At 34.5% G+C, this 15,620-nt stretch overlaps 1 protein-coding gene across 5 annotated transcripts in view; it reads right to left on the reverse strand.

The window, feature by feature from the left end:
- Positions 1–1,296: 1,296 nt before the first annotated feature.
- LOC149219891 (glutamate receptor 3.3-like) overlaps positions 1,297–15,620 on the reverse strand; it is a 189,455-nt gene continuing 175,131 nt past the window's right edge. For all 5 annotated transcript variants that reach the window (XM_089384530.1, XM_089384529.1, XM_089384526.1 and 2 more), the window contains 3 exons: positions 2,848–2,879; positions 2,153–2,559; positions 1,297–1,913 (listed from right to left, as the gene is read on the reverse strand). In XM_089384530.1, the coding sequence (XP_089240656.1) occupies positions 1,473–1,913; positions 2,153–2,559; positions 2,848–2,879 (880 nt within the window). In that variant the 3' untranslated portion in view covers positions 1,297–1,472. The remainder of the gene's footprint in view (positions 1,914–2,152; positions 2,560–2,847; positions 2,880–15,620) is intronic.

Here is a 15,620-nt window from a genome sequence, read left to right on the forward strand (position 1 = left end):
AGTAGATGTATTCTAGTTAAAATTGAAAAATACTCATTGGGTATCGAGAAGTGTGGTGTGCTAGGGTGAGAATATTCAATTAATAGTATTCCACCTCAACAATAGAGTGTCCTCCCAATTAGAAGTGAAGATGGTTAGAAAGACGGAATTGGACGCAAAGGTAGTGACCATCCTAATCAAATTGAGAAGTTCATGATATATCATAACATGTACTTTCAATTATCATAGAACTAGCTAGGAGCTCACATTCTAGGACTTCTCCACAACTTTCAATTATGTCTCTCAAGGAAGTGGCCATGGAGGAAGATACACTTCAACAAATTCATGGAGATATGGAAATTGAAGAAGCACTTTTGGAACTTTAAGTAGAGGATACCCACAATGGCCGTGTTTTCCTTTAAAAATTCCAAGTTTTTATGTATTGTCAATTTATACTTTTGAAACTAATTTATTAAAAACATTATTAATAAGTTATTTAATTTTATGAAGAAAAATATAAAAATGATGTTAGCTATAAGAAATGCCTTTTCATTTTTTGAAATGTTTGAAATATTAATTTCTCTAATCAATGTTGAAGGAAACTGATTATAATTAAAAATCTAATAAAACACAATTCAATCGTTATACATTAATTATTTCAATAAAAAATTGACAATGAAAAATTGCCAATCTCCTTATTCACCTTTCTCATCTACTCATATTCAAAAGCTACTTATCTATATCTAAATTAAACTCAATAATTTTATAGATTTAAGAAGACAACCCAGACAACCAAAATGTTAATCTTACCATACCAAGACTAACTACAACCGATTTAAAACAATTAAATTTATACAATATACGTTCACATAAAGTACTTCACAATTAATGAAGAATTCTTTGTAAAAAAAACCATAAAACATAGAGATTATAAGTTAAAAAGTCTGGAAGATTTGATCTGATCAGACAACTACCTGTGGAGGTTTGGTTTGATCTGATCAGACAACTACGCGTGGAAGTTTGGTTCTTATCATTTTCCTGGTCTAATTTTAGGCAGGACTATGTATTTCTGAAAATTGTTTCAAAGCTATTTCTTCACTTAAAAAAAATTTAAAAATATCAAAACTTTTAAAAAACTGTAATTATAAATACAACCCTACATTCTCGGAACTTTATGAGAATATAAATGTTTATTAAAATATTATTACTTTTATAATATTTTGAAATTAGATAGATTATAAGAATAAATCCAAATTAGATTTCAAAATATTTTTGAAATTTTCAATAATATTAAGCTTAGTTAGAACATACTTTGCAACAAACCTGGATGGGCATTAACATTCTAATCTACTACTCATATCTGAACAGAAATTTAAATTACATTTTAGGGCTAATTAAAGAATCAGTGTGATACCAACACAAGGCAGATCAACTCCATGGAATAGCCTTTCCAATCTGTTGTTCATATTCTTAGAACCTCCTAACAATACTCTTTAAGAGATGACTGGAGGCGGAGGCAATGACTCAGGTTGATACATGTCCGTTGACTCTGGTTGCTCTTTGTCTACCCTGTACACTCTTTCACCATCCTTCCTCTCACTAATGAAACTGGCAAATGATTTCAGGAACCTTCCACTTCTTGAGATTAAGGAACGGGCTGTACTAAGAATGGAATCCTCCATATATATCCACCTGACGAGTAAAATGCGACAAAAATATACGAGCAAGGCTATACAGCAAACAACTCCAAGCACTATGAAAAGGCCCCAGAATCTGCTCAGGCCAAACCTACTAGAGTTGCCTTGATTGCTGTTTGTATCACATGTATTATTTTTAAACCACTTATCATGAATTCTCTGAAGTTCACCATTCTCAGAGAGGTTCAGGATTGCTGTCGAAATGTCGGTTGCCAGCGGGGAATCCTTTGGAAAAGCCTGTTGATAAAATGAAAATGGAGTTGATTAATAAAAATACGCTGAATGGATGGTAGGTTTTGGGAATATTTTAGAAATTAATGAATAATAAAAATATCAAACAATTTAATTTAATTTAATTTGACTAGAGATCCCATAATATTCTCAAAGTTTACCATCAAAATAAAAACCATAAAAATAATAAAACAGAGCCCGGCCATAAAAATAGATAAAATATAGCTTAAAGGAAGGCTACTTACAAATCCCCATCCACTTTTGGAGAATTCTTCACCCACAATAGTAAATCCACACTGCTTGGATAAAAACAATTGAATATAGGGAAGCTCGTCCACAACTGCTGCTACACCTCCTTTGTTTGGTCCCAGAGACAATGCTCTAGCATATCTCTCTGGTGAATCAAAAGGAACAAGTCTGTATTGGGCTATATTGAATGTTTCTGATAGATACTTTTGAATATATGATCCTGTTTGATATCCTATTGGTAAAGTGCTTGATACTAAACTATCAATTCCAGTTATTGTTGTTGAAAGCCGCTGCACCGTGAGGATCGATGTTAGACTTGCAGTGTAACTTCGACTGATGATTAAGATCGCAAATAGCCATATGAGAAGCACGGCTCGCCCAAGAGTGCTCTTAGTGTTTTTCTCTGCATCAATGCCATAGATATTTGCATCATATTTGATTGTGTTTTTTTCGCAAATTTCATTTCCCAGCTTATTTTGCACAGTTGCAAGAACATGGCCTTGTGAATCTATTTTAACAAATATCTTCATGTTAACCTAATGAAGCCTCATCATTCTCACAACATCTCGAACAGGTTTATAGATTTTAAGCAGGTCAGTCCATTAATCCCATGAAATGATAAAGCAAACAACGTGTTCTCAGGGGAAGTTAAAAGCACTTCCACATAGAAATGAGCAGAAAGATTACTCACTGTGTGCGAAGAACATCGTAGACAAAGCAAACCTGCGAGAAAAATAATGCATTATAATCAGCCCTGTGATCTTTTAAATGATAAGAGTGTTACTTTAAATGCTGCTATGGCCAACGATTTATCTTTTAAATGATAAAAAATTACTATAACTGCAGTTATGGTCAATATTGACTATTCTTCAACCACATCAGATAACATAAGAGGATTGTATTGCACTCACTATGCACACATAAGTCCTTCTTGTCATCCTTGAGATTAAAGGCTAATTGTTATAGCTATTAGCTATAATTTTGATAGTTGTTCCAAAATGAGGATAGAGAGATGGAGTCTAAGGAGGTTAATATAGATACTTAAGAAGGAAAATAGTTTGTGTATCATTACGAGAAACAAGTAGACTACACTGTAGATACTTGTGAAGGAAAATATATTTTTGTTTCATTAGGAGGAACTAGTAGACTAGACTGTAGATCCTTAGGAAGGAAAATAGATTTTTATCTTATTAGGTCATCATCAAGCTAACTACCAAGTGAAGAAGATTTGTACCAAAGGAACTTCACAGTCAAAGAAAAAGATTTTGGAAAAGAGGCACAAAGAAAATGAATCAAGGTTTAATTAAGGGAATATGGGATTTGTAAGAGTCATTGCAGTTGAAGGAACATAGTTGTTTATACTTAGCATGCTTCATATTGCTCACACTGTGGGAGCTAAGACCAGGGTAGTAAGGAATTCAAAGCAAGTAAAAAAATATAACTCTTCCTTGTTGAATGAGTCTATTAAGGTAAGTGTGAATTTCAACCCACAAAGGGTAGAAGCAAGAGTCAGTTATCTAGGCATGAAGGCATTTGTATGGAACCCTAACCTAGACGATGGTTTAAGGTAATGTGGTTTTGTAGGAACAATTTAGATCTTGATATTTTGAGTGGAGTAAGCAGACTAAAGGAATACTTTGATGAATCTTTAATCAAGTGTGGTAAAGAAAATGGGAGGGGCATCAAGTAGAGGAAGAATCTAGTGAGAATGGTAGTTTGCAAAGACATATTGCTTATTTAGGTAACAGAGTATAATGGGAAAAATTTCACTGAAAAGTTTTATGAAAGACGGATATTGGAGTGGACAGTAAATGATTTAGTTACAGAAATTTTGGTTTCCAATGTAGGTTACACTACAAAGTTCCAATTGATGAAAAATGTTTAGTTAGGGTTTGTGTTTAGATTTGAAACAAATACTAAGATAGTATTAAGTGAATGTTGATATTGGGGACCAATGGTCATGTCCATGCAAAAATGAATTATATGTAATTTGAGTCTTCAATGCAAGGTTGGAAGCCCCCATGAAGTAACCAACATGGATAAACCTCTTGGGATAATCCATAGAAATATGGTCTAATAAAGTATCGAGGGACATCGGAAAAGGACAATAGATCTTGATGAATCTTATAGGGAAAAATTATTTAGAAAAATAGCATGGGCCCTTGTCATGCTTGATTTAAAAGAAGGGATCTTGACAATATAGACATACACATAGTGTAGACATAATGGTCGGGAAGAATGTCCATAAGAAATTGTGGATTAAGTTAATATTTGATTTAGATTTACAAGATGACATGTCTCTGGGAACATCTTGGAGCACTACATGCAACCACTTTTTCATGAAGTTTAATGGAAGAGGAAGCATGGTTAGAAGGAAAATGATGAGATTGTTTTAGGGAAAAATAACTTAAATGGAATGAACGAGAATAGCGATAACCTAAATGTAGTGAACTCAATGTCAAATAAAGGGTCTCCAAGCGAAGGTTCAAAGACTAATGCAAAACTTTAGAAAGCAAAAAGTCAGGGAATAGAGTCTCTCCTAAGGGGAGTATTAAGGAGTAAAGGTTTGGTTCAAAATAGATAGAAAAACTACAATTGGAAGACATAAAGATCCATCTCACAAGATTAAAACTAGTAACCCATCCATGCTTAGATCTCTCATTATTTGAAAGCATGATAGTTTTGAATTCAATGACAAGAAAAATTGGTCATCCCTAAGAGAATCAAACAAAAACCCGTTATGGGGATTATATGGCAGAAAAACGGTCCTTGAAAGGGAAGTAATAATGCCCATAGGAAAGAGAATGACATTACAACCATTAAAAAGAGTAAATCCACCTAGGTGGGAAGCTTTTATTATATTATAAATACAAATAAATTTGTATTGGAGGAAACATTCAATTATCTTATCAAATTTAGATATCATTTGAGGTCTAGAAAGGGAGATAAATCATTTGGGGGAATGGGTGTGGAAGAGGGCATAGGTTTAGATCCAATAAATGATTTTTCCTCCACTTCCATAGGGAGAAAATCATTCTCCAATATGATCAAGAAAATCCATGAGAGAAATATAACTAAGGAACTAAAAATCAATGGAAGTAATCTTTAGAGAAGGGCATGCCATTTTTAGGGTGAATAATTCATCATCATAACCCTAAATAGGGTTAGGTAATCTCCCTAAAAAAAATTCTCTAATAAGAATAATGGAATTACATAGATGTGATCATGTTGTAAGAGACTATGGGAGAATGCAAGAAAATAATAGGATTTTTAGTAAAAAATAATGGAATGACATTTTTAATATTTAGTTGCTTGGAGACTATGGGAGAAGGCAAAAATTGATATTCCTTTGACGAGAAAATAATGGAATGACATTTTTAATATTTAGACGCGACAGGAAACTCCATGGGGATTTTAAATACGTGGAGAAAAAATATACACTTACTAAAATCTTATTTTCATGTATTAGGAAAATGGATTATTTGTTTTAATAGAGTTAGGATATAAGAATAATGTGATTAACTACTATGGTATGTATACATAAAGAATTTTTTTGGGGGGAGGATCTATTTTCTCTAGATTGTATCAAGAATGAAGGAGGTTTATGTGGGATCTTTGATTTTTACTCTAAGAAAATCTAAGTTACGAGGAATCAACAAGTTTGGATAGCTTAGTGAATAAGTATAAGATAGAAGAAGCATGATCAATGGATGTGGAGCTTATAATAAGTATGCCTACCTAGAGGAACAATAGAACAAGAGAAGTAAGAGTTTTAAAAATACTTGACAATTTTCTAGTGACAAAAAATATAATGTGTGAGTTAGAAAAAAAAAATATGTTAGGTGCACATAAGATGGGATTAGACTATCTTCCCATTCATGTTAAAATAAAGAAAATACCTCAAAGATAGAAACCCTTTCAAATTTAAACCAAGTTAGCTAGAGGATGAGGAGTGCTCAAATTTGGTTAAAGAGTAATGGGTGGGTTTAAAATAAAATTTAAGAGATTCAATGACTTATAAATTTGTAAAAGTACTAAAAGAAATTAAGGTGACAATAGTAGCTTGGGTTAAAAATATAGACAAGGAACTAAAGGAAGTGGAAAGCTAGATAGCTCACCTTTATGACATGATTTGAGATAAGTATTTCCATGCAAAGGAGAATATGAGGTTAAGGAACCTTGAATATTACGAGGAAGAGATGTTTTTTTTTCCAAGAAGTGGAGTAGAGAATGAAGAGTAGGGAAATCTAGCAAGAGAGAGGAAAAAATACAAAGTTATTTCATAATTATGCACAACAAAAAAAGAGAATAAATACAATATAGAAAATGGAGAAGATGGAGGGAAGAAAGGCCATAAAATTTTATGAAATATTTGTAATAAGGATTTTACACTTTCAATCTCTCTACTAATTATTCATAAACTATAATTGATATTCCAATGGAAAGTTCATCACAACATAATCACTGTAACATAATTGAAAATCTGAAATCTACACTAGAGGGTTTATTTTTCCTTAGATTTCTAGATTTGTTAATTATTGTGTTATGGTTATGCATGCAATAGATAAAATATGGAAAATAAAGAACAATATAATAAAATTGAAAAATCACAATGAACACAAGATATGATTTGGGAAACCCTTATGAGAGAAAACCCAACTAGAAGGTGAGGTTGCTCTCCTCTCTATTTCTCTAGATGGAAATGGATGCAAGTACAAAGGAGTGAGACCTATAACACGTGGATTGCCATAGTACACAAACCCTTTATATTTTATCTCTCTATATCCACTCTCTACTACTCTTCTCATCTATGGAATAAATTTCCCTCCCATCGAATGGGGACCCTTTTCCCCATAGTGGCTCAATTATAACACAATTTGATAGCTTAGTAGTGGTTAAGTTTGACTCCTTCAACTCTTAACTAGAGTTAAAATATTAACTCTTCTAGAGTCGTTTTAATCATGGTCATGTGGCTATCCCCTTTTCCATGAATAATGGGGGATGACATGGCATCCTCTCGAATCACAGTGGTCAAAATATGAAAGTCGAGTTTCGAATGACATAATGTTTTCATATCGACTCTATTTGAGGTATTTCATACAACAATTGAAAGGTATCTGAGTGTAGAATAGATAGGTGGTGCAACACTCAAGAAACAAAGTACTAGCCCAAAAAAATCATTTAATTCCTCAAACTTATTATGGAAGGTTTCAGATCCCAATTCACCGAACTGGGCCCTGCTGATAAAAATAGTCCCATGAGCTTATTCCTCCAATTTTCCCACTCTCAAAGCATAAATATGGAAGAAAAATAATATAATGATCCAATCAAGATCATATTCCCCGTTTTAGGAGGCTTTTGGTTCCCAACAACTTTTATTGAATGAGGTGAGGAAAATTTTCCTATACCTTCTCCTTGGAGTACCATTTAGCCTTGCCTAGAAGTTGTCCTTTCAACCCAATCTACCAAAGGTAATGCTACCCCTCTATTGTAGTTCTAGATATTTTTTACAAAACTATATCCTTTTTCAACTTTGACTGAGCACCTAGTGCTACATCCTATGTACAAGGTAGTACATCCTCCTCTTCTTGATCCAACATGGAAGTCTAATAGAGTTTCAAATTCTCTACATTCACACCTAAGTAAATGTACATGTATGGCAATAGAATGAATCTATAGGCATTATCTCTCACATTTTCTAGTATATTAAAGGGGACATATCGTAGAGCCTTGATTTTCTTACCAAGACCTTATAGCCTCTCCTTGTTCAACTGTAACCATACTTTGTTTCCCACCTTGAATGACTTGTATATTTTGGGTAGATCATGCATGGCCTTGTATTTTCTTGTGATCTCTTTAGTGTCTCCTTTACTTGTTGATCAATCTTCATGGTCTTATCAACAAATTTCTCCGCCCTTAAGGTAGCCCCAGTGAGATCCTCCCATAGTCCTCTTTGCTTCCCATATGCAATATCCAAAGGTGAAGGTGGAAAATATCCAAAATAAGTTTCAAATGGGGACTTACTCGTAGAAGTGTGGACTACTTTTTTATAAGAATATTGTATATATACCAAATTTTCATCCCAAGTCTTCAGATGCTTCTTATTATAACCCCTCGAAAGCTACACCAAAGACCTGTTGACTACTTCTATTTTCCCATATATCTGTGGATGAAATGTTGTAGACCTCTTCAATTTTGTGTCCATACTCCCATATAATGTAGTCCAAAACACACTAATAAATATTGTGTCCCTATCTGAAATTATGTTCCTTGGTATCCCAAAATGCACTCAGAGTTGTCCAAAGAACAAGTTCGCTACTGTTTCCCAATAATGGTATTTTTATAGGGAATTAAAACATATATTGTTGAACCTTCCAACTACCATGAACAAGTAGTTATGTCCCTTCTCGGTTGTTGGTAAACCTCTTACAAATTCTACGGAAATGCTTTCCCAATTACTAGGGGGGTATGAGCAAGGGATAGTATAAACCATGTTTCCTATTACTAGGCTTGTTAGCAACAAATCATGCATCCTCTTATGAATCTCACTACATCTTCTTGCATCCTAGGCTAGTACACATACCTCTACAAGTTTCCCACTTCCTTATGTACACTAAAATTCCCTACAACCCTTGGGGTGTGAACCTCATTAACTAATTATAGTCGCTCACCTTTAGGAACAAATAACTTTTCCAACCTATAAAGTAGCCCATTCTAGAGATCATAGTCATTTGTGTTATCACTGTCATGCACATCACTTTGGATCTACAACTATTGAAACACATCCTTAAAGTCCTCATCCTCTATGTATGCCTCTCTATATGCATCATGGGTGAAAGGATCCTTCTGCATTAGAGTTACTAAAGTTGTGACATTTGATATGGGTGACCTTGAAAGCATGTCAGTCAAATTGTTTGTGCTTCCCTCTTCTACTTTATCGCTAAATGAAATAGTTTAGAAAACCCATCCACTTGTAATGTTTAGTCTATTGTAGCTTACATTGTTCCTATAGGTACAATTAATAGTGGTTGGTGATTAGAGTTGATTATTGTCTACTTTACCATTAGATAATTTTTCCACTTTGTAACAACTTGTACCAAGGAATAGAGCTCCTTGTATTATTAGGGTAGTTAAGAACCACCCCATGAAATACTTCATAATGGTAGCATAAAAATTTTCCTCCCTACATCAATACCACTCCCATAACATACCCACTCACATCTATCTCTACTTCAAAGGTTGTTGCAAGATCAATAATGCAAGAAACAATGTGTCACTGATGTTGTTTTTTAAGTTCCCAAAGGACCTCTACTAACCCTTTCCCCAATGGAAACTCTTACCATTTTTTGTTATGGAATGGAATGGTGCAAATACTATTGAAAACAAGGCTATGAATTTCTTCAAGTACTATGTTGCCCCAATGAAACTCCTAGCCTATATATGTGTGTGTGTGTGTGTGTGTGTTATTTTCCCATTATTTCCCCCCATGACCTCCTATCACCACTTCATAATGGCCTCTATCTTGGTAGGACTTATCTTCAACTCTCCTCCACCTATCACATATCCCAGATACACCAAAGGCTATTACGTAAAATCAAACTTATTGAGATTTTCTAGCAGCTGGTGCTTCATCAATGACTCTGAAACCTACATAAAATGTGAGATATGCTCCTCCCATGTAGCACTTCATACTAATATATTATTAAAATAAACAATAATGAATGAATCCATTAAAAGGTGAAATATATCATTTATTAGCGTCATGAATGTAGCTCATGCATTACATATGTCAAATGACATAACTAACCAAACAAATAGACCTTATATGGTTTTGAAGGTGGTGTAGAAAATCCTGTAGATTCACAAGCTCATGCAATTTACTAAAGCACGGGACAAGAATGTAATTCTACTTTCAACCAGCGGAAGCCAATAGATCGATGAAAACAATAATAGCAAGAGGAATATAAATCAATGGCACATAACACAATAAATATCCGGGGAAAGCCTCAACTGAAAACCCCTACTATTTGTATTGCATTAAATCAAAAATCCAAGATGATTATACAATGCTTGTTCTCACAAGAACAATTCCAACACTCAATATGATCAATCTCTCATCTCACAAGAAACTTCAATCCAAATCTTAGCCTCTTCTTCTGCTCTCCAAGCCCCTATTTCCTTGAGCAATTCCTATGGCTGAATAGCCCATATTAATAGGAATCAAGTACATGCAATTCAAACTAGGTCCATTTCCTGATTGCATGCATGATCTATACAACTCAGTAAATCACACAACCAATATTACATTGTCCTTGCACTATAGTCTCAACTAGGTCTTTCTCATAATTGACATGCATGATTTTCTGATGAGGGAATCTTCAGTTAACTGGAGTAGCACTAGTGAATGCATTAGTGCACCAACTAACTGTTAACTCTCTATTAGTTCCACAAACAGTTTGGAACTAATTTAACTGAACATAACTCAGTAAACTGAGTTATCTAATTAAAACTCACGCTTAAACTCATACTGGACCCATAAAACTTAGGGAGAACATATACATGACTTCAAAAAGACTTCCAACTCGAAATTCCTAAGCTAATTAAGTTAATTAAACTTAATTAACTATTTACAAGTTTCTATGAGAATAGAATTCAATTTTAATTCTTAGTTTAATTCAAGGACAATTTAAACTGGAATTTTTGGATTCTATTTTTAACATTTCTTATTGTTATTTTCAACACTCCCTCTCAACAAGAAAGGAATTCAACTTGATCCCAATCTTGAACCTTTGGAATGTTTTGCATGCAACACTTCTCTCTAGTGTTTTTGCTCCAGCAACTCCAGAAACAAACAAACAAACAAACAAACAAAAACATCCAACCTGAATCAGTATGATGCATCTGTCATCAAAGTCTTTGACTGCTATTGCCTTTGTCAACTAAAAACTTTGTGCTTCTGTTGACTCTGCCTTTCTGCATTGTTGTCAACCCTTATTTGCACTCTTCATTATCTGAATTCTCTAGCCTCTTTCACTCTGATCTTTGACTACATCAATCTCATTGATTCCTCCCGCTACTAACTACTTTGGGCTCCCATAGCAAGGTATGATCCATGAGATAAAACCTATCAATGGACCCTGCCCAATTTCAGCCCTCTTGGGACTATCACTTCACATTGCCCCACCTCACACCTGGAGGTATGGCTGCATGTGATCCCTCTACCCACTTGGTTTGAAATTTCCCCCTACTGGAGGTCTCTACATGAGTGGATGCCTCCACTCGGTCTCCTCTCAGCTTCTCCAATTGTGGTTGCTCCACAATTGTCTGAGACTACTTCTTCCGGGGTTGCATGTTGAGAGGTAATTTACTCTTCCTCTCAATGACCAAGTCTCAACCTTTGCCTTTCTCCTCAAGGCTGTGCATACATCTTGTACCTCAAGTGCATACAGGTTCTTGGCTAGCACACCAATCTGTTTCATCTATCCCGCCATCACGAAATTTTCTAGAAAAAGGGATGATTTTAAATCAACGAATCTCCCTCATCCGAACTCCGATTCAGCTGATTTGTTTTTTGAATTTGCGTATTTTTTTGCAAGGAATCCAGATCTACTATTTGTTTCTGAAAATTTTGGACAAAAATTTTCATATCTTCTCTACAAACTCGCGGCCCAAAAAAAAATCCTGCTCTGATACCAATGTAGAAAATTTTGTAGATTCACAAGCTCATGCAATTTACTAAAGCACGGGACAAGAATCTACTTATACTTTCAACCAGAGGAAGCCAATAGATCGATGAAAACAATAATAGGAAGAGGAAGATAAATCAATGGCACATAACACAATAAATATCTGGGGAAAGCCTTAGTTGAAAACCCTACTATATGTATTGCATTAAATTAGAAATCCAAGATGATTATATAATGCTTGTTCTCACAAGAACAATCCGAGCACTCAGTATGATCATCCCAGCTCACAAGCAAGCTCAACCTAAACCTTAGCCTCTTCTCATGCTCTCCAAGCCCCTATTTCCTTGTGTAATTCATATGGCTAAATAACCCATATTAATGGTAATCCAGTGCATCCAAAACTATACTAGATCCAGTTCCTAATTTCATGCATGATCTATACAACTCAGTAAATCATACAACTGATAGTACAATGTCCCTGCACTCTAGTCTCAACTGGGTCTTTCTCAGAATCGACATGCATGATTTTTTGATGAGGGAATCTTCAGTTAACTAAAGTAGCACTAGTGAATGCATTAGTGCACCGACTGTTAACTCTCTATTAGTTCCAAAAATAGTTTGGAACTAATTTAATTGAACATAACTCAGTAAACTGAATTATCTAATTACAACTCACACTTAAACTCATACTAGACCCCTAAAGCTTAGGGAGAACATATACATGACTTCAGAAAGACTTCCAACTCGAAATTCCTAAGCTAATTAAGTTAATTAAACTTAATTAACTATTTACAAGTTGTTATGAGAATAGAATTCGATCTTAATTCTCATTTTAATTCAAGGACAATTTAAACTCGAATTTCTGGATTCTATTTTTAACATTTCTTGTTGTTATTTTCAGCAGGTGGTCTTCCAAGTATCATATTCTATGACTTGAACCTAGTGATACCATGACTTTAAGTCCAACTTGGCATTTATTTGTCTTACTGAGACTAATCTAGTAGATCATCTATCTTGGGAAATGGGTACCTGTTCTTGACAATAATTATGTTTAATTCCTTGTTGTCAATACATGTCCACCAAGTCCCATCCTTCTTTGGCACAATTATAATAGGTGACCCACATGGTGAGGTACTTGGTCGAATAACACCTTATTTCAATAGCTTCTAGAACTACTTCTTCATCTCATTTTCCTTTATCATAGACTTCCTATACAATCCAATGTTTGGCAATGGAGAGTATTAATGAAAATAGTTGGATATTGTGCTCCAATTCCCTCTTAGGTGGTATCCCTTTAGGCTCCTAGAACACACCCCTATATGCCTATAATAAATCTTCTAGTTGTTGTTTGTGTTCCTTAGTGCACCCCTCTATGAAGGAATTATATCTCATAAACTGTTCTACATACTAATTTTCTCTTAAAAATAAAATAAAAAATACTTCGTACTAGAGCCACATCCAACGCTACTTCATCGATAAAATCAACGCTAATAGTAAATTTGATTCTTCACTATCTTTTTACTTTTATCTCGCCTCCTTTTTTACCCACTTGAATGGATATGGGCTAGGATGGTCATGAGTCTCCAATGTTAGTTTCTTGACCATTACTACTATGAGATTCAACTATGATCCTAAGTCAAATACAACATCAATTTTCATCTTCTTGACCTATATATTTATATGGAAGATTCTAGTTGTTTCCTTCTCTTCCTATTGTTGAAGGCTACTCAGATTCACCCCCTTTTTCATAGATGTATATACAATATTCTCATCCACATCCAAGTTTCTTTCCACCTAATTACTCGAATACGTGGCCATGATATTTTCTTCTTGGTGTCTTTCTTTCCATTCTTCAAGTTGAGCTTTGGATGCAACTTCCAACACTTCTCCTCTACATGACCATAAATGTTATAATGGGTGCAGTGGTTGTTGGGATCTTTGCATTGGTGTGTTATGGCTACTATGTTTTTGTATTTCCCCCCTTTCCACTTCTTCTTCCTATCCTTCAAATTTTCTTGGTGTTCCTTTTGCTTTGACCCACTTGATTTCTCTTTCTTCTGGCCTATTTCTCTAATTATTGTGAATATACACAAGCCTCATCCACCATTATGGGTTTGAACAACATCACTTGCTTCCATAGATGGCTATGTCGACCCCCCAGATACTTGAGTAGTATGTTTGGGTTCTTTTATACGATACCTAGCACTATTTCCATCTTCATAAATTCAATGGTGTGCTCCTATACACTATGCCCCTATCTTTTCCTGACATAATGCCATTGATTCCACTAGTTCTTTACATACTCGATAAGGTGGAAATATGACTTTATGATATTTTTGAAATCTTTGCACTAGTCGTTGGAGGATATCCCTCCAATCTTAGGATCTTGACATGGCTTCCCTACTATCTCAAGGCATGGCCCTCTAATTTCAGATAAGCAAATGAAATTTTTTGTTGTCCTCTATGTGGTGAACACTAAAATAAACCTATAATTGCTACAACTAATGATTTAACTTCAAATCATCAATACCACCTTGATATGGCTTGATGTTGACCTTCACTTCCATATTGAATATGGATTTTGAAGGGTTCATGGTACTCAAACTAGGTTGTTCATTTTCGAGTTCTTTCTTAGACTCCCTCTATGATTCTTCTCGATTCCCCAAGTTCCCCTCTAATTTGACCTCTAAGTTGAAACCTCCATCCTCTCTAATTTCAAACTTTTTCTTTAGAGCCACCATAAGGATATTCATGTCATGGTTGATATATAAAACCTATTCTTCTAGCCTTGAGAACCTCCTCCTTTGTCGCATCTTGAGAGTTATTAATAGATTCGTCAACCATAATTGGGGTTTTACAACTTTCTACTTAAACCTGTCTAGATCACATGAAATTTCCCACAAAATACCTAAAGGCACATGTTTTGATACCAATGTTAATTTTAAACTATCGTGGATATTCCATTGGATATTTCATTACAACAAATCTACTTAAATATATTTGAAAATCTAAAATCTACACCATAAGGGTTAATTTTTCCTTAGATTTATGGATTCATTAATTATTGTGTTATGCTTACACATGTAGTAAATAAAATAGATAAAATAGATAAAATTGAATAAAACTTGCAAACCACAATAAACACAAGATATGATCTAAGAAACCCTTGCAGGAGAAAACCCAAATGGAAGGTGAGGTTGCTTTGCTCTCTCTTTCTCTGAATGGAAATGGATGCAAGTATAAAGGAATGAGACCTATGGCTCATGGGATGCTACAACACACAAACCCTATATGTTTTCTCTTTCTTTATCCACTCTCTACTACTATGCTCATATATGGAACAAAATTCCCTCCCATCAAATGGAACCCCTTTTCCTTCTATTACTCGATTATACACAGTCCAATAGCCTACTAGTGGTTAAGTTTGATTCCTTCAACTCTTAACTAGAATTAAAATATTGACTCTTCTAGATTATTCTTCATCATGATCACATGGCTATCCCCTTTTCCATGAATAATGGGGGCTAACGTCGCATCCTCTCGAATCATGGTCGTCAAAATAGGAAGGTCAAATTTTTAGTGGCATAAATTTTGCATAGGGACTTTGATTGAGTTTTTTCTTGGAATATTCGAAGGGTATCTGGTTCTATAATATAACTAGGGGTTACGATGCTTAAGCAACAAATTTTTATTCCCAAAAATTCCATATAATGCCTCAAACTACTTTCGGAAGGTTTCAAACCCAATTTGAAAAACTGAGACCCACCAATAAAAATGG

The sequence above is a fragment of the Pinus tabuliformis genome, chromosome Q (assembly GCF_031772625.1).
Source record: "Pinus tabuliformis cultivar Carrire ecotype Pingquan chromosome Q, CPIR1, whole genome shotgun sequence".
In the NCBI taxonomy this organism is placed as follows: Eukaryota; Viridiplantae; Streptophyta; class Pinopsida; order Pinales; family Pinaceae; genus Pinus; species Pinus tabuliformis.